We start from the raw sequence: 23356 nt of genomic DNA on the forward strand, positions 1-23356 counted from the left end.
TGAAGAATGCTGCGTATTCGGTTCTACAGAAGTTGTATTCGGTTCCAGTGAATGTTTGAGCATGTTCTGAGCGTGTATTCTGTTTGAAGAATGTTGCGTATTCGGTTCTACAGAAGTTGTATTCGGTTCCAGTGAATGCTTGAGCATGTTCTGAGCGTGTATTCTGTTCGTGGGTGCAATATTCGGTTCCCCATAGCTGCATTCTTCCTCCCTCGCGTTGATTCCTTTCCATAACCATGTAAACGTTTGGTTGATGCTTTCGTGTTGCAGGTTGTTGGCGTCGCTGTGCAGGAGATCATGTCCATGAACGTGCACATGCAGACGAAGAGCAATACAAGACAGAGGGAGTTGAACGATTCTAGTTTTAATGGCAAGACGCTAACCCTTTCTATCTTTCTGTGTTGCAGGGTTTTGGGAACGAGAAGGTGTATTTGGTGGTGCATGAAATGGTTCGAAAGGGTAAGAAGAAAAGGAAGTAGAGAAGCTTTGTTGCATGGTTGATGATGCAGGTTCAGGGAAGAAAAAATCATTACTGTTTGAAAGGAACTGAAAGAGCTCAGAGTTGGAATAAAGAGGAACTGAGTGCATAACAGAGTAATCCAGCAAAAGCAAGACATACAAGTCTCAGTACCTTTGGTTTCTTCAGCCATCTCAGTATTTGGTTGAGCATGAGCAAGGTTTGCATCCGACCATTCACCTACCACCACAAACCGAGAGCCCACATTTTTGGATGAGAGAAACCCACTGTGATTAAAACTTCCTGAAAACTAAAATTTTGATGTTCAAAAAACCGAATTATGGTTGTGCTTTTTTACTGCCCCAGGAGAGAGAGCACTATCACAAGTGTGGAACGAAATCCAATACTCAAACTTGCACACACACTTTTTCGGTGCAATTTTTAGATGATATTTAGATTAAATTTAGTTTTAATTCTTAAATTTAAATGTAAAATTATAATTTATACTTTTTAAATTTTGATATACTTTCATTTTTAATTTTTTTAAAAAATAGATATAATTTTTTTAATTTATATTAATTTACTATTTGATAGTAAATTATATTACAAACAAATACTATATTTAAAAATAAATTTATTTTACTAAATTATAATTTTTTTACTTTTTAAAAATTAATTTTAATAATTATTTTTAATTTTTTACTTTTTATAAACATTTCTACAATTAAATATAACATTAACAAATAACATTTTATATTACTTTAATAACTAGGGTATTTTGGTAATATTTAATTTCTACCAATTAAACAAAATTTTTAAAAGTGTCACATCAATCAAATCCTACACTAATTCTCAGAAACTTTACTTCTAAATTTACTTCTAAATTCACTCTCAATTATCTCCAAATCCACTCAAATAAACACACAAAAATTTATCCATAACTCTCCTCAAATCCATTAATCACTCTCCCCCAAATCATCTTCCCCAATCACCCAAAGTTACCACAGCCTAGGGCCTCATCTATTGCAATTAACTAAAAATATCCCCTTTGGCCAAGGATTAACTTGCAAAAGGAGAGAATTAGGAGAGAGGTTAGGTAAAGCAAGAAACCTATCCAAGAGAAAAGAAATTTTTATATTTTTTTTCTATAAGAGAGACACAATTTATTATTACAAGAAAATACTACTAAAAAAATTTTTAAGTGATTTTTTTAGAAAACTCTAAACTTTACACAAAAACTAAAATCTAACCTAATTATAGAAATTTAGAAACTAAAAGAGACTAAGAAAGTATTTTAAAAAAAAGATGAAAAAGTGGAGAGTTATCAAAGATGAGTGATGTTGATAGATATCCACAAACTAAAGAAAATGAATTTTCTTTGGAAAAAAAGACTTTTGGACTAGCCTAGAGGGTAATGCATGGTATAGAACCTAAATATTGTCCTCAGCACAAAACGACAATCTCGAGAAACACATGAAAAACAAATAATTATGTTAAGACAACATAAGTAACACTAATCAAGGATTAACATACCTTATTAATTAGCCAAGACTTAAAGCTACTATAATATTATAACAGAGCATGTATTTTATAATTGGTATTTTGACCTTTCATCTACATTGACAAGTCATTTTAGAGGGTTTTGATTTTGAAAATGACATTTTGATGGCAATCTCCTAATTAGGTTGGACAAAAATTAGAAGAAAAACCATGGAGGTAGTTATGGGTGGATGATTTGCGAAATAATGGTGGAAGGTGAGTTGAGTGTCACATGATTTTGGTGCTGTTATGGATGAGGGAGATTGGGTTTGTGATGCTCTAAGAGAGGTTAGGCAAACTTTTGGAGGAAGGTGGTTAGAGGAGGCCACTTGCGTTGCTCTAGCCTAAGGTGGCCTGATAAGAGTAGTATAGCTCATAATTGAAAGCATAATAATTAGAACTGTCAAAACGGGTAACCTAGCTCGACCCACCACGGGTTGGTCACTCAGTGAGCCAACCCAACCCGGCTCACTTATTAGCGAGCTGAAAAAATTCGAACTCAGTCCGACCCACCACTGTTGGTGGGTTAAACGGGTTGGCTCACTGACTCACTTAATTATAAGTTTTTTTTTAAAATAAAAAAATATAATTTTTTTAATTCAAATCTAAATAAATTTCACTCTAACTCCAAAGACAATTATATATATATATATATATATATATATATATATATGTATATACATATATATATATATATACATACATGTATATATATATATATATATACATACATGTATATATATACATATATATGTATATACATATATATATATATATATATATGTATATACACATGTATATACATACATACATACATATATATATATATACATACATATATATACATGTATATACATGTATATATATATATATACATATATATATATATATATATATATATGTATGTATGTATGTATATATATATATATATATATACATGTGTATATATATATATATATATATATATATATACACACATGTGTATATACATGTGTATATATATACATGTATATATATATATATCATACATCCAAGTGTAATCCAAAAACAAGCACAAAAGACAAACAAATAAGTTTTTAATATTGATAATTTTTGTATCACTTGTTCTTCTATAATATTAGAGTTTTGAATAGATAAATCTGTAATATTTTTCTCTCTTCAAACATCTTTGTTTTTTATCTCATCTACAATATAATAAAAAAATGCTAACTAATAATATTGAAACACTAAATAATAAATAATTAAATTAAATTAGGTGGATTGGTGAGCCAACCTGGCTCACCACGAGTTCAACCCGGATGAGCTGGTTTCTAAGTGAGCCGGGTTGAAAACTAACCCGCATAAAAAATTACATTTTTTTCAAACCCAACTGGCTCAAACCCATGGTTGGCCGGGTTGGCTTAAGGGTTACAACCTATTTTGACAGTACTAATAATAATACTCTAAATCAAAGTTAAATACAAAAGTGGGAGACACTTTTATTTATAGGTTAAAGATGTCTCCTAATTTGTAGAAGCTAGACCTAAAAGACCTACCTTGGCTAGCTTTGAGAGCAAGGAGAAATCGTCTCGAATAGAAGGAAAACAAGTGGCGAAAATCCTCTCATTGGAAAGGGTGACATGTGACCACTACGTATGGAAAATCTTTTCCATTCCCAGAGTGACATGTGGTTACTAACTAGAAGGAAAAACTCTCCAAAGGGAGAAGGACATTTGGCATGACTCCATCCCTCCTTGTCCACCAAGTTAGCTAAAAATGTTGACCCATCGATCAATACATGGTTTTGGACGTCCCACCTTGGTCAACATTGGGTCTTGGCCCTTTATTGACTTGAGTGGTCAAACCCTATTCTATTTGGTCCAAAATACAAAACTCAAAATAAATTCTAAACTACTAAACCCATAATACAAAGCCTAAATAAATCATAGATTACTTGACCTAGAATATAAGACCCAAAATTATTCTTACTCTACTATAAGTTTTATAATGGTTCAAGATGATAAAAAAAAGAGAATCTAGACTCATCTTCCACATATAACTCAACTCTATTTGGTGAAGAATATGGTATTACATCTCATAAGATTTGCGAAACCTTTCATCGCGTAAGAATATCTCATTCCAATGAGAACACATACTAATTGAGAAAAACCTTCCTCACTTTTCTTAAATTATTCAAATCATAACGTATCAAACTTTACATTCGGAAGAATGGCCCCAAACCTATGACTTGAAAAAAATAGGAAAAAGAACATATCAAAGAGAACATGAACAAACATAAATAATCTTTTTTTATTTATTTTTGTTTTAACTAAAAAAACATCATATCAATATTTCTTTTATTTCTAGTTGCCTTCTCAACTTAGATAAAATGCATGCAAAGCAAAAAAGAGAAATTTGTCATTACTTGACAAGAAAAAAGATTACATAGAGTCATAATTGTGTGCATCCTTCGGTCAAATTCATCAGTACACACTGATCAATTACCATCACTAGTAAAAAAAGCCTTTTTTAACGCGCTATATACACCTCGGTTTTACTGAAACTGAAGCATATAAAAACGCGGTGGTATTTTCGTAAATATTGAGTGGTTATATGCCTCGGTTATATATTAACCGATGCCTATAAACTCTACTGTTTCGAGTAGAAGGCGAACCGAGACATATAATATAAACTGAAAGGGTTTAGGCACCGGTTTAAATTTGACCGAGGTAATACCTTGAAATTTGGCACCGATTTAAATTTGACCGAGGTAATACCCTAGGTTAAAATCACCAATTTCTCTCTCGCACTCTCGCACTCTCGCCCTCTGTCCTCTCGCACTCTCGCCCTTTGCCCTCTCGCCCTCTCGCCCTCTCGCCCTCTGCCCTCTGCCCTCTCGCCCTCTCGCCCTCTCGCCCTCTCGCCCTCTCGCCCTCTCGCCCTCTCGCCCTCTCGCCCTCTCGCCCTCTCGCCCTCTCGCCCTCTCGCCCTCTCGCCCTCTGCCCTCTCGCACTCTCGCCCTCTACCCTCTCGCACTCTCGCCCTCTGCCCTCTCGCCCTCTCGCCCTCTCGCTCTCTGCCCTCTCGCCCTCTCGCCCTCTGCCCTCTCGCCCTCTCGCCTCCAATTTCTCTTCTCCACCAAACCCCAACATTAGGGCACGCCGCAAGCCGCCGTTCAACCCTTGCCGCAAGCTGCGTTCATCCCTTGCCGCAAGCCGTCGTTCAACCACGCCGTCGGCCGCTGCCGTTCCACGGTGCTCGAGAGAGGGATCTCCTCATCGCAAGCCTTTCATCGTCACGGTAAGCCTTCTACACTCACAAAATCATCTCCATTTCTTCTATCCTTCATTTTCCACCGAAGCATTCATAGATCTAAACCCTCCGTTAGGGTTTCTTCTCCTTTTCACCATTTCCCTTCGATTCCACCGATTAAAAGCTTGTTTTCACCGTTAGAAACTTTTTCCACCGATTAAACTTTGATTTACACCGATCAATCGGTCCAGAATAAGTTTCCTTTCTCTTCTAGGGTTTCTAGGGTGGAAGAGGGCTTTAAGGGCGGTAGTGGATGGAGGTTTGCGAGCAGTGGCGAGGCTATTGTTGTTGTTGGGGTCGAGGAGGACGAGGCGTTTGCAGAGGCATGCGGGACAGAAGCCGATGAAGGCTTCGTCGGGGTGGCGGGGCAGGAGGTGGAGGCACGGCGGGCCTGTGGTGGTTGGGATTTGGAGGAATATTTTGGACCTCTGACCATGCCGTTGGGGGAAGAATATTTCTGTTTCACCATGTGCGAAGAGGAAGAAATTTGGCTTCTCTGGCTTTCTGTTTCATCTCTGAGTTTTTTCTCTTGCTGTAATATTGCTTCTGAGTATGTAATTTTGCTGCTTCTGTAGAGAGAATTTTGACATTGGATATTATAATATTGTATCTTGTAATATTGTTGTTTCATCTGAGTATGTAATATTGTTGTTTCATCTCTGAGTTTCATCTCTGAGTTTCATCTCTGGCTTTCTGTTTCAATTTTAACGTTTTTGAGTTTGGGTTCTGGGTTTGAAATTAAAATAATTTAAGAACTCAAGCACGCAGAAAAAAAAATCCTACTACCTCGGTTTAGGTTCAACCGAGGCCGTAGAGAAAAAAAAAATAAATCCTACTACCTCGGTTTAGGTTCTAACTGAGGCCGTAGAGACAGACAAAATAACTCGGTTTGGAACCGAGACAAAAAGGCTACCACTTTTTACCTCGCTTGAATATGTCTCGGTTCAAAAACCGATGCCTATGAGTAAACTTAACCGGTATGGTGTCCTCTTCCTGTACTAGTGCATGCAAATATATTGAAATGGGTGTTGAGAAATAATTCTCACGTGCTTCCCATCCGTAACCATCATTCCACTATTTTCCCTCTAGCAACCATCATTCTACTATTTAGCAACCATCGAGTAACAATTAACTGTTTTATTTTGTGCCAAGTGGATGTAACTAAATATTGCATAAAATATACTAATTCAAATAAAACAGTAAACATTATTATTGAGGTTGTACTATGTGATGTCCGCAAACCAAAGCACTACTTACACAACTCGACAACTAATCTAGCATGAATCTATAGTTTATATATATGTTTTACTGATTCAGTTCAATAGTTTTTCAGATGATTATCAAGTTACGAAGCTAATTTAACACGTCAAAGATAGAAAGAAAACGAAAGTTGATTTATCATATATCTAATTCTACAACCAATGAATTTCTCGCTAACCTAAGTGGTATACATTATTCATGATATATGTTTTCTAATATGAGTTCTACCTCTACTGTGTCAAACTTTGATTTACTCTTTTCTTATAGTCCCATCAATTTATTTATGAGAATTTGAAGTTATAAATGTTTATGATAAAAGTTCGGGAAACAATTGCTGCATGCAACCCCCATTCAACTTCACGTGTCTAACCTCCGCTTCCGCGTATACTATCATAATCACACTAGTGAACACTTATTTTCAAGACTTTTAAGTGCTACTATAAAAACTTCACACTCTAGAACCAAAAGGCAAATTATTCATTCCTGAACTCCCTCTTTTCCTTGTGTTTCCACTCTTATTACTTACCGAGTTATTGTCCAAAGTGCTAAGTTATACCAACTTGCTTACTACTAAAAAAGATGAGCAATGAAGTTCATTCTTTACATGTATTCTTCATCCCTTTCCTTGCTTATGGCCATTTAATTCCCACCGTTGACATGGCCAAATTATTTGCTGAAAAGGGTGTGAAGGCCACTATCATCACCACACCCCTCAACGAACCTTTCATCATCAAAACCATAGGAAAACCCAAAACCAGCAGCACCATGATTCATGTCCAAACAATCGAGCTCCCATGTGCCGAGGCTGGTCTACCTAAAGGGTGTGAGAACACTAACTCCATCACTTCCGGGGCCTTATTTCCTGCATTCTTGAGGGCTTGTGGGTTACTTCAAGACCAGTTTGAGCAACTGTTGCTTGAGCAGCGTCCTAATTGTGTCGTTGCTGATGTTATGTTCCCATGGGCAATTAATTCAGCAGCCAAATTTGGAATTCCCAGCCTTGTGTACGACGGGACTAGCTTCTTCTCTATATGTGCTAACGAGTGCATGGGACTCTACGAGCCCTACAAGAATGTTTCTTCAGATTCTGAACCCTTTCTCATTCCCAACCTTCCCGGCGAGATTACAATGACAAGGATGCAGGTGTCACCTCATGTCCTCAGCGATGAAAGCCCAGGCGTGACAAAGTTGTTGGAGGAAGTAAGAGAATCAGAGTTGAAAAGCTATGGAATGGTTGTTAATAGCTTTTATGAGCTGGAGAAGGATTATGCAGATCACTTAAGGAAGGTTCTTGGAAGAAAAGCATGGCACATAGGCCCAATGTTTCTTTCCAACAGGGTTAAAGAAGAACAAGCACATAGAGGAGAAGAGCATGAGTGTCTACAATGGCTTGACACAAAGAAACCTAACTCAGTTGTTTATGTATGCTTTGGAACTACCACAAAGATGACAACTTCTCAACTTAAGGACATTGCTACGGGTCTTGAGGCTTCAGGGGAAAAATTCATTTGGGTGGTGAGGAAAAGCGAAGAAGATGGAGTTGAATGGCTACCTGAGGAATTTGAGAAAAAGATGGAAGGTAAGGGACTAATCATAAGAGGGTGGGCACCTCAAGTATTGATTCTTGAGCATGAAGCAGTTGGAGCATTTGTGACCCATTGTGGATGGAATTCAATTTTGGAAGGAGTGGTTGCTGGGGTACCTATGGTAACATGGCCTATTGCTTATGAGCAGTTTTTCAATGAAAAATTGGTGTGTGAGATCCTTAAAATTGGGGTGCCTATTGGAGCTAAAAAATGGGCTGCAGGAGTGGGAGATACTGTTAAATGGGAGGCAGTAGAAAAGGCTGTGAAAAGGATAATGAGTGGCGAAGAAGCAGATGAAATGAGGAACAAAGTTAAGGTGCTGTCGCATCTAGCTAGGGAAGCTGTAGCAGAAGGAGGATCTTCAAACTCAGATTTGAATGCTTTAATTGCTGAGTTGGGTTCACTCACCGACTGAAATAAATCAATTTTATAGTTTCATATCCTATTGAAAAACAGAGTGATGTATTTAGTATTTTAGAGCATCTCTTAGAGCTGCTTAATTAAGTTGTGTGTGCTGTTACGAGCAAAAAATTCGAAAAATATTCGAAAAAGTAATAAAACAATAACAGAAAAGGAATTGAAGCTGTTAATGGAAATTTGAGATGATTTTCATAACAAAGGGCACATCTGCCATACAGAGGAGATAGATAGTCCAGAGCCGTATAAAGAAAACTGCGTAAAGAAAGAATTTATGTTGAATAAGACTCATATGCCCCTTCTATATTTTGTTCTCTCAAATGTGCTTAATAAGAATTTATGTTAAATAAGAGTGATATTAGAGAGACTTGTTAACAAGTGAGTGAATTATCATGTGCTTATGTAAAAACAAGTGCTAAAACTGTTTGTATATACAAATGTTCTTTCTGCTAACTAATAATAATAACATACTAATTTTAACATTCTAATTTTTCATAAATTCAACTATTATGGAATTGGTCACACCTTCAATATTACAAAGTAGTCAAGTTAAAGAAAATCTATTATATTATATCTAAATATGACTTATAATAATAAAACATACCCAAAATCATGCATGACTATAAGATATTGCACCAAACCAAAACTGTATTAGGTCTTTACAAAAACAATGTCTTAGCTCCATCTCTTCTTAACATCTGTTTATCAGAGACATTTTTACCTAAACTTACATACTTATTGTTTATCATTTTATTAGTGCTCAATCAGTTTCATATATACTGTAATTTTAATACGAAATCTACTGGTAAACTTTGTTTGAAAATATGTTTTATTTTTTTTAATCATTAGTTATAGTTCAAAACGAATTTGACACATATATAAGAAACAAGAGCTTAGTTGTCGTGTGTAGCCACCAGAAAGATCTAAAGGTGCACAGAAAATTGGTGCAGGAATTAGTTGATGTTGGTTTCAACTGGAATTGGTGCAGAATTTTGTTTTCCTTCTCTGGATTTTTATAGTGTAGCATCAATTTTATATATATATATATATATATATATATATATATATATATATATATATATATATATATATATATATATATATATATATATATATATATTTTAAAAGATTGTTCAAGCGTTGGATTTTGGAAGAGAATCTTGGTTCTTGTTTCCAATAGCTAGTAGTTGCTGGACCAATTTTCAACACCAGTTGAAACTATCCCTAAATCCAAAAGCAAAGAAATTTCTCAAGACGACTTATCAAATGATGATAGGTCTATATTAGTCTCCTTGCATAAGGGAAGAAAATTGTAAATAGAGGCATCATTTCCTTCCTCCTCACCTATTAATTTTTCGTCACCTGTAAATAGAACATATGCATACAAATAGTTCCAATTCAAATTTAATATATGCAAGAGTAGGGAAGAAGAAAAATACCAAGAATTATACTGATACACCTTCACAACAAGAGTATACTAATAAAAGTAAAAAGATTATTCTTTTAATTAAACACAATTCATATTTAAGTTCATATATTATTAGAAATAGTTGTCTTTGTTTATACATGCTTCACTTGTATATATAAATTAGAAATAATTCTCGCTATAAGTTGTATATTTCCTTAAGTTCTAAACTAAGAATAACTTTTTTTCTTGGGGAATTGTGTTTAGCTATTTTCAATTTATTCTACTCATATTATATCACTGTTTGGATGTATTGTATAACTATTTATTTCAATGTCTTAACCTTTAGTTACGTGTAAAGATTGAATTTTTTTAACCGATAACGTCGTTTTCCTAAAGAAAAATTGAAAAATATATTTAATGTAGAAAATAAAAGAATTTCTACGTCAACTGATGTAAAAAGAATGGTTATGTAATACCAATTAGACTTTTGTCATTGAAATTGTATTAAATTTAATTTTATAGTATGGGACTTCTTTACATTTATTAAAGAATAAACGATACATACAAAGAATAAATGAAATTGATTATGTATTGTTTTATAAATGTTTTTTTTTTTAGGTTTATCGATAAAAGATGAAAGTGGAGGGTGGAGGGAAGGGAAAATCAGGGTGTGAAAAAAAAAAAGATGAAAAGAGAAAGAAATATATATGATACAAGATATAGTAGAAATGTAGAGAAAGATAAGGAGTGATTACTAAGAAAGTCAAAAGAATGTTTCAGAACACATTGTTATAGGAAAATTCACTCCATAGATCATGTTTACCACAATAGTTTAACAGCACATAATCTGTTCAACAAGATTTAAGTTAAAAACTTGTCGAGTAGACTTCCAAGAAAGAGAAGTGCGTCACAATGGACAACTTAAGTACGAAGTCTTTTCTTAGCCAAAGTGTTCCTCAAGTAATTTTAACAAATTTCTTATTTACAGATTCAAAACAACAACATATAATATTAACACAGAAATTCAATATAGATAGATATACAGTAAGCATTAACAGTATTCACATAGAATTTCAAGACATGAATAGTAATAAAACAATATTAAATCATAATATAAAAGTTTAGAAAGGTTAGCTCCCGTACCTCTATTTTAGACTTCTCTTACTCCTCTTCTCTATTTCTCTAGGTTTCTCACTTGATTCTTCCTCTCTTTGTGCAAAATAGTCTCCCCTCTCATGACTATTTATAGTGCAAAAATTTTACTATTCATCAATTTTTTTAATATTATTTATTATTTTAATATTATTTTATTATATTAATATCTTAATCACCACTTACATAATGCCTTAAAATCTGAAGTGTTTTATCCACTATCAATATTTTTTTTTACAAAAAGGTAGAAAAGAGCTTGAATTCATGTTCTTGAAATCACCACAATTTTCTACCATTTAAGCTACCAAAATTTCTATATTTAACTTATTAATTATATTTTCCATTCACAAAGAAATTTATTACTACTAGTAATAAAATTGTTACAATTAAGGTAAACATTTTTCACGGATCTTACATTCTCCTCAACAACAAAAAATTTTCGACCTCGAAAATTCTATACTTTAAGAAAAATTTATGATAGTACGATATATATATTAATTTATTTATTTAGTTTCAAGTCAATTACAACTTCTAATAGTTAAGTGTTAGTACATAATGATTATGGTAATATATTTTGATTCTTAAAGAAATTATTCACATAAGTCATACTATGAGTTATATATATATCAGATGTACTGTATGTATATCATTGTTAACTTCCTTTATGGGTTACCTAGTCAATTCAATTTATACTAATTACGCTACATACAAATACCAAAGCATTTTTTTTCTAAAAAAAAATAAATAAATAAATATAACAAACATCTAGCACTTTCACAAATCAAAATACCATACAAATTCATAAATATAACTCGAATTCTTCTACTTTATTCTTTTATCTCTTTCTTCATTGGCACTGAGTCAGACGACATTCCTTCATCTGCTCCCGTATAACGAATTATACGATCATTGCACATACCCAAACACAAACAAGTAGGGTGAGCTAACATGCAACCAATCATTTATAAAACATGCATAATTACTTTGATGCACTCAACAAACCTCATATAATAATTATGTCAGACACCCTCACACCATCATACAACAATCGCATCATAGATACTCATCAATTACTCAACAAACCTCATATAATAATTATGTTTGACACCCTCCTACCATCATACAACAATCGCATCATAGATACTCATACCATCATACAATAATCGCATTATAGATACTCATACCATCATAAACAATCGCATCATAGATACTTATACCATCATACAACAATCGCATCATAGATACTCATCCCATAATACCATAATTACTAATAGACACTCATCTCACAATACTCAATAGACACTCGTCCCACAATACTCAATAGAAACTCATTCCACAATACCCAATAGACACTCATTCCACAATACCCAATAGACACTCATTCCGATGATATGTTGATGAGCGGTCACGTGAGGTTATGCACTTGTGATGCCTTCTACTTCCTCCTACAAATACACTTCCAAAATACTCCATACCATTCATAAGGTTAGTCCTCAACATTATGTCCAAAACCGACACATAGACCAGGACCTCCTGCCCTCCACACCATCCACAAGGTTAGTCCTCAACACTATGTCCAAAACCGGCACATAGACCAATACCTCTTGCCCTTCTCACCACATAATTCATCCTTCCTTACTTGAGACTGGATGATTATTAGAGTATCAAGATAACCTCCAACTACAGGACCCTCAACATCAACATATACACAAATACCATATCATTACTGAATCTCTCCACGAGACTCATACCATACTAATATTCCTCAACTCACATTATACCCTTACAAAATCTCCCCATAATACTCATATCATGTTCAGACGCATAAATTCAAATATAATATAATAAAATACAATCATCACAAAAATCATACAAAATGAATATATCACAAAATAAATTAGCAATACTAAAATATCACCATAAATGGTAACCGGAGAAGAATCAAATGTTTGACGAATCAAACTCACCATAAACACCAGTACATATGACTAGTCACAACTTACTGGATTTGACCTGGGCTGCTCTATGATCAGGGATATACCAACTCCGATTTTTAAGATTCCTCTATCCTACAATCTCAATTATAATTCATAATTCCATATCTACCACAATAACATGAGTTCATAAAAAATTTCCATTCCAACAAGATATATTGCACAATAATTTAATAGTACATAATCTGTTCAACAAGATTTAAGTTAAAAACTTGTCGAGTAGACTTCCAGGAAAGAGAGGTATGTCACAATGGACAACTTAAGTACCAAGTCTTTCCTTAGCCAAAGTTTTCCTCAACTAGTTTTAACAAATTTCTTATTTACAGATTCAAAACAACATCATATAATGTTAACACAGAAATTCAATATAGATAGATATACAGTAAGCATTAATAGTATTTACACAGAATTTCAAGACATGAATAGTAATAAAGCAATACTAAATCATAATATAAAAGCTTAGAAAGGTTAGCTCCCCTACCTCTACTCCAGACTTCTCTTGCTCCGAATTTGTTTCCCCAAAAACCCTCTAGAGCCTCTACTCTTCTTGCAACTAAAAATTTCTTCCTAACTCTTTCTTCTCTATTTCTCAAGGTTTCTCACTTGATTCTTCCTCTCTTTATGCAAAATAGCCTCTTATCTCATGGCTATTTATTTATAGTCCAAAAATTTTACTATTCATCAATTTTTTAATATTATTTATTATTTTAATATTATTTTATTACATTAATATCTTAATCACCACTTACATAATGGATTCCTCAATAATGCCTTAAAATCTGAAGTGCTTTATCCACTATCAATATTTTAATTTTTTTTTTAAAAAAAAAATTTTTAATTTTTTTTTTAAGTTTATTTTAAAACAAAAAGGTAGAAAAGAATTTGAACCCATGTTTTTGAAATCACTACAATTTTCTACCAATTAAGCTACCAAAATTTCCTTTTAGCTTTCCACATTTTATTTTTTACATAAATTTATTATATTTTCCATTCACAAAGAAATTTATTATATTTTTCATTCACAAAGAAATTTATTACTACTAGTAATAAAATTGTTACTATTAAGGTAAATATTTTTCATGGGTCTTACATTCTCTCCAACAACAAAAGAATTTTCGACCTCGAAAATTCTATACTTGAAGAAAAATATATGATAGTACGATATATATATATATATATATATATATATATATATATACACATATAGATATATATATATATATATATATATATATATCTATATGTATATATATATATATATATATATATATATATATATATATATATATATACTAATTTATTTATTTAGTTTCAAGTCAATTACAACTTCTAATAGTTAAGTGTTAGTACATAATGATTATGGTAATATATTTTGATTCTTCAAATAATTATTCACATAAGTCATATTATGAGTTATATATATCAGATGTACTGTATATTACTGTTACCTTCCTTTATGGGTTACCTAGTTAATTCAATTTATACTAATTACTCTACATACAAATACCAAAGCATTTTTTTTTCTAAAAAATATAACAAACATAGCCCTTTCACAAATCAAAATACCATACATAAGAAATTTATCCAATAATTTCCCATACTCCTCACGTATACCAATATTATTATTATTATTATATTTTTTAATAACCGACACTGTGACACAACCGGTAGCAACAACTGGAATTGTTGCTACAGTGAAAATGTTTGGCTATAAATAGAGCATTCCTCCGCATTGAGCGACACTTGAGTCTCATAGTGGAGCGTGAGTTTACTCTCATTGAGTGTCCTTCGAGAGTGTCCTAATTCTGTGAGAAGCCTCTCTCTCTAAGTGTGCCTTTTGTTTTTCGTATCCGTGTAAGTGTTTCATCCTCTCAATCTTTCGTTTTGTTCCTTCTTTTCTTTAAGCTTTCTTTTAATCCATGTTCTTTTGCATTTATGTTTGTTCCTTGTTCTTGTTATACTAGTTTATTTGTTTTGTTATTTCACCACTCTTCACTTTTTTTTAATACTAATAAACTAATAATTGGGTATATGCTGGAAAACTGTTGTTAACCTCCCTTCGTTTGAAGGTATGATAGAGGAATTCAGGTAGAACAATGCTACGTACCCTAAAAATTATTTTAACTCAAACAAATCATGGATATAAACTTGTTGGACTTAGATCTAGTAAGATCCTTTGCGAGGATCAGAGAATACATCTAGACTGGACTTCAAACTAGACTATGGACAAAATTGAGTTAAAAGAAAACTAATTGTATCAACCCTCTTTGACACAAACATAATATTCCTTCACTTTTGTCTCTTAGAAAAATGAACAAAAATTTAAGAAATTTGGAAGTTCAAGACAAGCTGGGATATAAATGATGGAGTCCTACTAAAGAACAAGTTGCTCTACTAGAGGCCCTTTTTGCATTTGGAATACGAAATCCAAGTAGAGAGCAAGTGCACGAGATTGCAACGAAACTTAAAATTTATGGGGAAATTGAAGAGTATAGCGTTTATTGTTGGTTTCAGACCAATTAATAATAAACAATAAGTATATATGATTATGTATCATAAAGTATAGTGTTAATGATTTGATTATTAAATTATTGGAATTTGTTTTAATTCCTTAAAACCACACTAAGTTAAACCGTATATTAAAGTAGAGACATAACGATGAAAAATCCTTATGGTCAAACACTTTTAAGAGAGTGGAAGCTATCCATAAAGATGACATCAACTCTATCTTGTGGGTTTGTTTAAGGTTTGTGTTAAGACCTAAGTGAAAAGTGTGTGTCATGTGTCATGCTTTCATTGAAAATGATTTTCTTTTTAGAAGTGGCCACATGACGCCGTAGGAGTGGTGAAAATTTATTTTTGGTAGTGGCCACATGTCCCTCCACCATTAGAGAGGATTTGTTTCTAGTAATGGTTACATGACACTCTCGGAATGGAGAGGGTTGTGTTTTGTAAATGGTCATGTCCTCCCATCATTGGAGAGGATTTGTGGACACTTGTCCACTTTCCTAATTTTTTTTCAATGAGATCAAAGGTGGAAGATCATGCTTTTAGAGTTAGAAGGAGACACCCTTGGCCTATAAATATAGGTGTTTCCATCCTTGTATTTCATCTTGGATTAATGTAATGTTATACTGCCAAATTATGGTCATACACTTCCTAGATCAAGATTTGAGTAACCCTAGAGGACCCTCTAGTCACCTTCGTCCTTGAGTTAGCCTCATCTCTCTTGGAGCCACCAAACACTACACCATCACCACCATATCTCCTAGATTCCATGAGCTTCTACACCATCCACACCTTAGCTCATCATCCTTAGACCATTTACTACCACTTTTCTACACCATCCATCAAAGGAAACACCCCTCCATGCACATCTCCTAGTTTTGGCCAAACCTAGCTAAGGAGGTTCTCATCATTTGGTATCAAGAGCCTTGGTTCTTCAAGAGCTAAGTTTCCTTTGTTTCTTTATTTATCTTCATTGTTTTTATGTGTTTATGTGTTGTTCTTACTTGTTATAATCTTGTTTCCATTTTTGTTGTTTTTATGGTTCTACTTTGCTCTTGTCAAAGCGGTGCAACATAATGATTAGTTTGTATAACAAACCAAGAGGGGGTGAATTGGTTTCTTATGGAAAATTGAGCCTTTAATTATTTTCTCTTTTAAATTAAGTTCCTTAACGATAAACTAAAACAAATAAGAGAGTAAGGAAGAGAGAAAATTGCACAGGTGATTTTTATACTGGTTCATATCACATAGATCCTACATCCAATTGTTAATCTAAAAAAATTAACGTTTCACTATCACAAACCAACAAACTGTTACAATCACAACACAATTTAAGGTTAGAACACCTCTCTTGTTATCACAAGAGATGAAACTCATTTCCCCTTAAACTCACAAGGGATGAACACCTCCTCCAAATGTTTTACGAAGGATGAGCACCTCCTTTGAATCTTCACAAAGGATGACAAGCTTTAACTCAGAAACAACAACATCACTCAATCATAACTCCCATGAAAGTTCTCGCTCTATGCTAACACCAAGTTTTCAAATCCACACGCACAAGGGTTACACAAACCCTAGAACACAGTTATCACAACACACAGCAAAATAGATAAGCTTTTTGAAATTCACGTATTTCGTATGTTAGAATGAGAGTCCAAATTCAATTTAAAGAGATCTCACTCATGGATACTTCCAAAAATCCGTTGTTAGTTATTTAACTCGTGATAATCGATTATGCATTTAATGAATGCACAATAGCAAAAAATTGCTTGAAAATTCTCATAATTGCTCGTGATAATCCACAAGAGGATCGTTTAGATAAGAGAAGAGATAACTGCACAAGAGATTTTATACTAGTTCGCTTCAACCGAGTTACATTTAGTCTCCTCCGCAGAGGGTTCCATTATAATCTTCATAAGATTATAAATGAGTATTAGCACTATTCTTGGTACTCAGCTACCTCACCGAGATTTCCTCTGAATATTAACACCATTCCTGGTACTCAGCACCCAACTGAGATTTTCTTTGAGTATTCGGACCACTCTCGGTACTCAACAACCCATCAAGATTTCCTTTGAGTATTTAAACCACTCCTGGTACTCAACAACCTTGCCAAGATTCCTCAACTCAAATTGAGTTTAGTTGTGAGTGTTTTAATTCTCTTCAGAATTGCAATCAAGATTGCTTACAAGTAGTTCAAACTATATCTCTCACTAAGAGAATTTGAATACAATAGAATGCAGTTTAAACACTCGCAGGTGTTTCTCTCTTCTCTCTTACAATAGTAAGCAATATGACAATGAAGTTTGAGAGTATCTCTTTCTCTTTTTCTCTTCTCTTCTCTTTTCTTCAGCATAAATGTATTCTTTTTCGTGAGCTCTTTCTCTTCTTCTTTTTAGGATGAATATGTCTTTTTAAGCTCTTCTTTCTTAAGATATTTTCTTAAGTTATCCTCTTGATTTTCTTCTTGAGAGATATTCTATTTATAGGCTTCATGGGCATTTGTCCATTAGATTGAGTTTGTAGTTTATAGCCTTGATATTAGTGCTTTCTCTTTCTTCTTGTCACAACAGTCGTTAAATAAGTCAACTTGTCAGAGCAGACATGTTTTTTTAGTTCTTTGTTTGAAGTAGGTTGTATAACTATTTTAGACTTTGCTTCAAGTGAGGAACATTCTATGAATATCTCCTTTGTGTCTAACGTCCACTTTTTTATATTTAATCTATAGTAGTGTGAATGTGTGTAAAATAGCTTATATGCAAAATTACAGTAAAGTATGCATGTAGCGGATACATCTTTTTTTATCATTTTTGTTGTTTTTAACCGTTAAGCATTTAATGTCATTTAATGCTTGCTTAGAACAACAAAGTGCTTTTGATTTTCCTACCGTTAGGTAGCATTTTTCGATTAAGCTCTTTTCTTTGAAGATACCAAGTGTAGATATATACTTCATCATAAGATGAGGTACTTCTTAAGCTCATGACATCGTTTAGTCAAGTAAACGCTTCTTTAGCTTTTGTTTCTTTTTAGACAAATAGCGTTTAGCTTGCTTAAGCTTTCTTACACATTTTAATAATTAAGTCTTTTAATATATTTTTACAGAGACATTGTCTCGATCTATTTTGTTTTCGAGAGAAGCTAAATACCTATCATAGGTATTATAAGCATTAAGCATTTTAACTCAATCTCTCTTGGACGCTTTAGGCAGAACATCGTTTAGCCATGCGTTTGGGTATTTTAGCCTAGATGTGTTTTTATATTTCCTAAGACATGAGAGCTTTTGGGCGTATAGATGATTTTGTCTTTAACAATCATGACTAATCGTGCCATTTTGATATTATTGTTATTATTTACAGTAAGGATCACATTGTTGTTGTTATTATTATTATTATTATTATTATTATTATTATTATTATTTATTTGAGGTAAGTGTTTATTTTACTAATATTATTTGATAACATATTACATATTTTGTAATGTTGTCAAAACAGGCCATCTGGCCCGACCCGGTCCGGGTCACCACGGGTTGGTGACTTAGTGAGTCAATTCAACCTGGCTCATTTATTAGCAAACCAGAAAAATTTGAATCCAGCTCAACCCACTACGAGTTGGTGGGTTAAACGGACTGGTTCACTAGCTCACTTAATTACATTTTTGTAAATAAAAAATTATAAATTTTTGTATTTCAAATCTAAATAAATTTCACTCCCAAAATGTTAAACTCAAGACAATTCAAAATAATAATAAAAAGTACAATACAATCCACGTATAATGAGTCGGATGGTGTTTTTTAGGATTTCATATGATAATAAATTAATAAAATAAAATAGGTTGGTCGGTGAGCCAACCCGGCTTACCACGGGTTCAACCCAGATGAGTTGAGTTTAATTGAGCCGAGTTGAAAATTGACCTACATAAAAAAAATACATTTTTTCAAACCTAACCCGGTCCGAACTCATGGTGGGCCGAATTGGTCCGCGGGTCGTAACCCATTTTAACAGCTCTAATATTTTGTAACATTGGCCTAATAACCAAAAATTCTATAAATACATATGAAATTTCCAAGGGAATACTGACTCTCATAATTATTCTTTCTTACTAGAGTAAAGATTCTTTGACACACCTAAATATTTTACATTCATTTGAAATTATCCTTTCTTACTTTTTATTCTCTTTTTTCTTGAAACAATACAAAAGTTTACACTTTTTTTTACCATTCTATCTTTGTAGTCTGTGTCAAATGAATGTAAAAGTATGTCATAGTATCATTACTCTTCTTACTAATAAGATCACAACTCTTTTATTAACTTAAACGTCAGAAAGTCTTTCTATGTGAGTCTCTTTCATCAAAAGTACATGTCAGAACTTCAAAAGCATTCAGATCTCACCATTTATCCAAAAGTCTATACTCAGGATCATGATTAAAACAATGTTAAAATTTAAAATAAAATTGAATTCTAATTAAGAACTAAAAATATATTTATTTATTAAGAGAAACCGTAAAAGTAAGTATGTCGTTACTTTTAGTATGTTAGTTAGTTTGGCTCTCAATACGTGATGATATTTCAAGATAGAAACCGTTGAATTCACCTCTTCAAAAGAAATTTTCAATTATGAATAATTAAAGTAAGATCCTTTGAAACATAAAACAAAATAAAAGTAAGAAGAAAACAAAGGTGAAGCGGTGGAAAAAGGTGAAAGTATGTGACTTAGAAATAAAGACCACCCTTCCATTAAAGTTGAAGTGAAACAAACACAGGAGTAAAAGGACATAGTGCTTGGAGAAAGGTTGCTAGGATAAACGTGAACAAAACAAACAAAAACTTATCATAAGATCTCTAATGAGAATATGCTAAAGCTCCCCTTGATTGCCGCAATAACAATAATCAAATTCAAAATTCAAGTCGTGATCAGGGGATTTTTAATTTATTAATGTGTTTGTTTCCTAATCAATAGGATTACCCTAATTCTCTCAAACTATATAGGATCGCGAGATTTGGGATGTGAATGTGAAGTTCTTGGTCAATGCCATCAACATCGCTTTACTTGCGGCACTTCGTAGTTATCAGTCAGGTAGTGGATATGATTTTTAACAGATCCTGATTATGCCAAATGTTGCCTACATTAACGATAATTATTCCATTCTTTGCCGGCCATCACGTTGATAATGCTCAATTTTGTCACATTTGAGCACGATATGCGTCTCAGTAACTCATTTTCAGATCACATTTCAAAGTTACCTTATCTTATTCCACGTCTTTAGTATTTTGAAAATATTGTTAGTAGAGTTTACATTAAAGAGAGAGTGGACCAAGGCATTTACATTTCCCACAACCTATGGCAGGAGTCTGGGGATACGTGTGACCCTCATAATCCACTTCCCAACCTCAATGTACCTTCCTCAACTCATTTCTGTTTTCACTCCCACCACAACTGAAGAAACATAGACACCTTCGCTTCTTCTTCTCCTTCAAAATGAAGACTAATTCCAACAACGCCAAGCTCATACTCTTCCACCCTTCCCTTCACAAACAAAGCCCTCTACCGACCAACGCCACAACAATCTTCTCATCCTACCGCCTCTCCCTCTTCTTCTTTTTCCTCCTTTTATCCACAATACTCTTCACCTGCACCCTCATCACCACAACCTTCTCCTCCACCGCCGCCTCAACCTCTGCGGCCGCCCTCTCCACTCTCCCGCCCTCCGTCTCCAAAGCGCTCCTCCATTACGCCGCCGCCTCCAACGTTTCCGTCAAGCCCATGTCTTCCGCGGAGCTCGCCGCCCTCTCCAAAGCCCTCCTCCTCAAGCCACGTCCCAACTTCCTCGTCTTCGGTCTCACCCACGAGTCTCTCCTCTGGGCCGCACTCAACCACCAGGGACGCACCGTCTTCCTTGACGAGAACGAATACGCCATCTCTAAGTTCGAGCAGTCCAATCCCGGCATCGAAGCCTACGACGTTCAGTTCACCACTAAAGTCTCCGATTTTCCCAAACTTCTCTCTCAGACCCGTGCCCAGGTCCAGACCGACTGCCGGCCCGTCCAAAACCTCTTGTTCTCCGAATGCAAGCTCGCCATCAACGATCTACCCAACCACATTTATCAAGTTGCGTGGGACGTCATTCTCGTCGACGGGCCCAGGGGGTATTCTCCGGAGGCTCCCGGGCGGATGTCGGCCATCTTCACGGCGGCGGTTCTCGCCCGGAGCGCTAAGGCTGGCAACACTCACGTCTTCGTCCATGATTTTGGGAGAGAGGTGGAGAGGGTTTTCAGCGACGAATTTCTCTGCCAAGAGAATTTGGTTGAGTTGGTGGATTCGTTGGGTTACTTTCTTGTAGCTAGTGAAGTTCACAACGTGGAAGGCGCCGTGTTTTGCAGAAACTCGAGTTCCTCGTTGTCGTCATTTCCGTCGTCAATGGGTGTCGATGAAGAGGACTAGGATTATCTTGTGATTTTAGAGAATCTGTAAAATGCTCTTTTTTTTTTCTTTCTTTTTTCTTTTTCTGGTCTTTATATAAATATATATATTTTAAAAGAAAGAAAGTGTATTTTAAGTTGGTATTTTATGTAGGGCATGCTTTTCTCCCCAAAAAAGGGCGAGGAATATGAATGGAGTTTTTTGAATTTATTATTTTAAATTATACTACTGAACTAATATAATATAACTCTGTGTGGTCCATTAATAAGTCTAAATCTGAAGTTGCAGGCGGTAGGAGGGAGAAAATTCAATTGAGCGGGCTCGGATAATAAAGTCCTTTATTTCTGGTCCTAATTTGAGTCTCAGGATTTTTTTTTTCTATTTCTATTTCTATATAATATTTGGGTTTGAATTAAATTTTTACTGTACAGTGAGAAGTTGTTCATGATTAACAGTATACAGTTGATCAGCTTATGACTGAAACCACCAATACTTCTTCTTATACAACCAATCCTGTGGCAACACAACTAGGAGGTAAGTTGAAAAACATTAATAATTGAAAAACATTAATAGTTAATTTATAGGTTTAATGATTATATCAAATATAAATACATGATATTAATGAATAATTAATAAGTTATATTGTTTAAAAATATACTGTATTAATAGATAGTTAATAATAGTTAATGGATTTGATGGTTATAAAATCTAAAAATACGAGATTATTGTTTAATTAAAGATAATTTTTTCAAAATTACATTAAGATCTAGTTTAGAAGCATATTTAATTTCAATATTGAAGTGTTTTTTGCATTAGAACCATAAATGGAGAGATATACGTTTGACGAGTTAGACAATCGGAGAAAAACGAAGAGTTGAACGACCGGAGGAAGCGAAGAAAAGAAGTTGGAATGAATTCTTACAACTATTTTGTACAAATGTTAATAATAATGGTTAAGATCTGGTATTCGTAGTTTTGTTGAGAGTTGTCTTGTCACATGTGATACGAGTTCATTTATGACATTGTGAATATTTTAAAGATGTTTTTTCTTACCAGCTAGCCCAACAGCGGTCAGAATTTTTATGGCTGAGTGTCGGTGGTGGTACGGTCAGAATTTGCCAGCGATGATAACCTCTTTTACTTTTAGATTTAATATTATATATAATATTGAAAAATGCAAAGGAAAACTAAAATTATTGTTATCGTGGAACATGAGTTGTACTGGAGAGTGCCCGTACCTCACTGTGTCAATTTGCTTTGACCCTTCATATTTTTGTATGCATTAATTTATTTTTACCAATTATTTCGAAGTTTAATTATTTTATAC

The 23356-nt window shown here is 33.9% G+C and overlaps 1 protein-coding gene and 1 pseudogene across 1 annotated transcript; both read left to right on the forward strand.

Annotated features, from left to right (window-relative positions):
• The first annotated feature begins 7037 nt into the window (after positions 1-7037).
• Positions 7038-8837, forward strand: LOC148206512 (scopoletin glucosyltransferase-like). Its single transcript, XM_088113696.1, has one exon. The coding sequence runs from the start codon at positions 7127-7129 to the stop codon at positions 8546-8548; it is 1422 nt and encodes a 473-aa protein (XP_087969822.1). The 5' UTR covers positions 7038-7126; the 3' UTR covers positions 8549-8837.
• Positions 8838-20723: 11886 nt separating this feature from the next.
• On the forward strand, positions 20724-22159 carry LOC148206513 (protein IRX15-LIKE pseudogene; annotated as a pseudogene).
• The last annotated feature ends 1197 nt before the right edge of the window (positions 22160-23356 follow it).

The sequence above is a fragment of the Vigna umbellata genome, chromosome 1 (genome assembly GCF_029865625.1).
Source record: "Vigna umbellata cultivar VRB3 chromosome 1, Vumbellata_1.0, whole genome shotgun sequence".
NCBI classification, from domain to species: Eukaryota; Viridiplantae; Streptophyta; class Magnoliopsida; order Fabales; family Fabaceae; genus Vigna; species Vigna umbellata.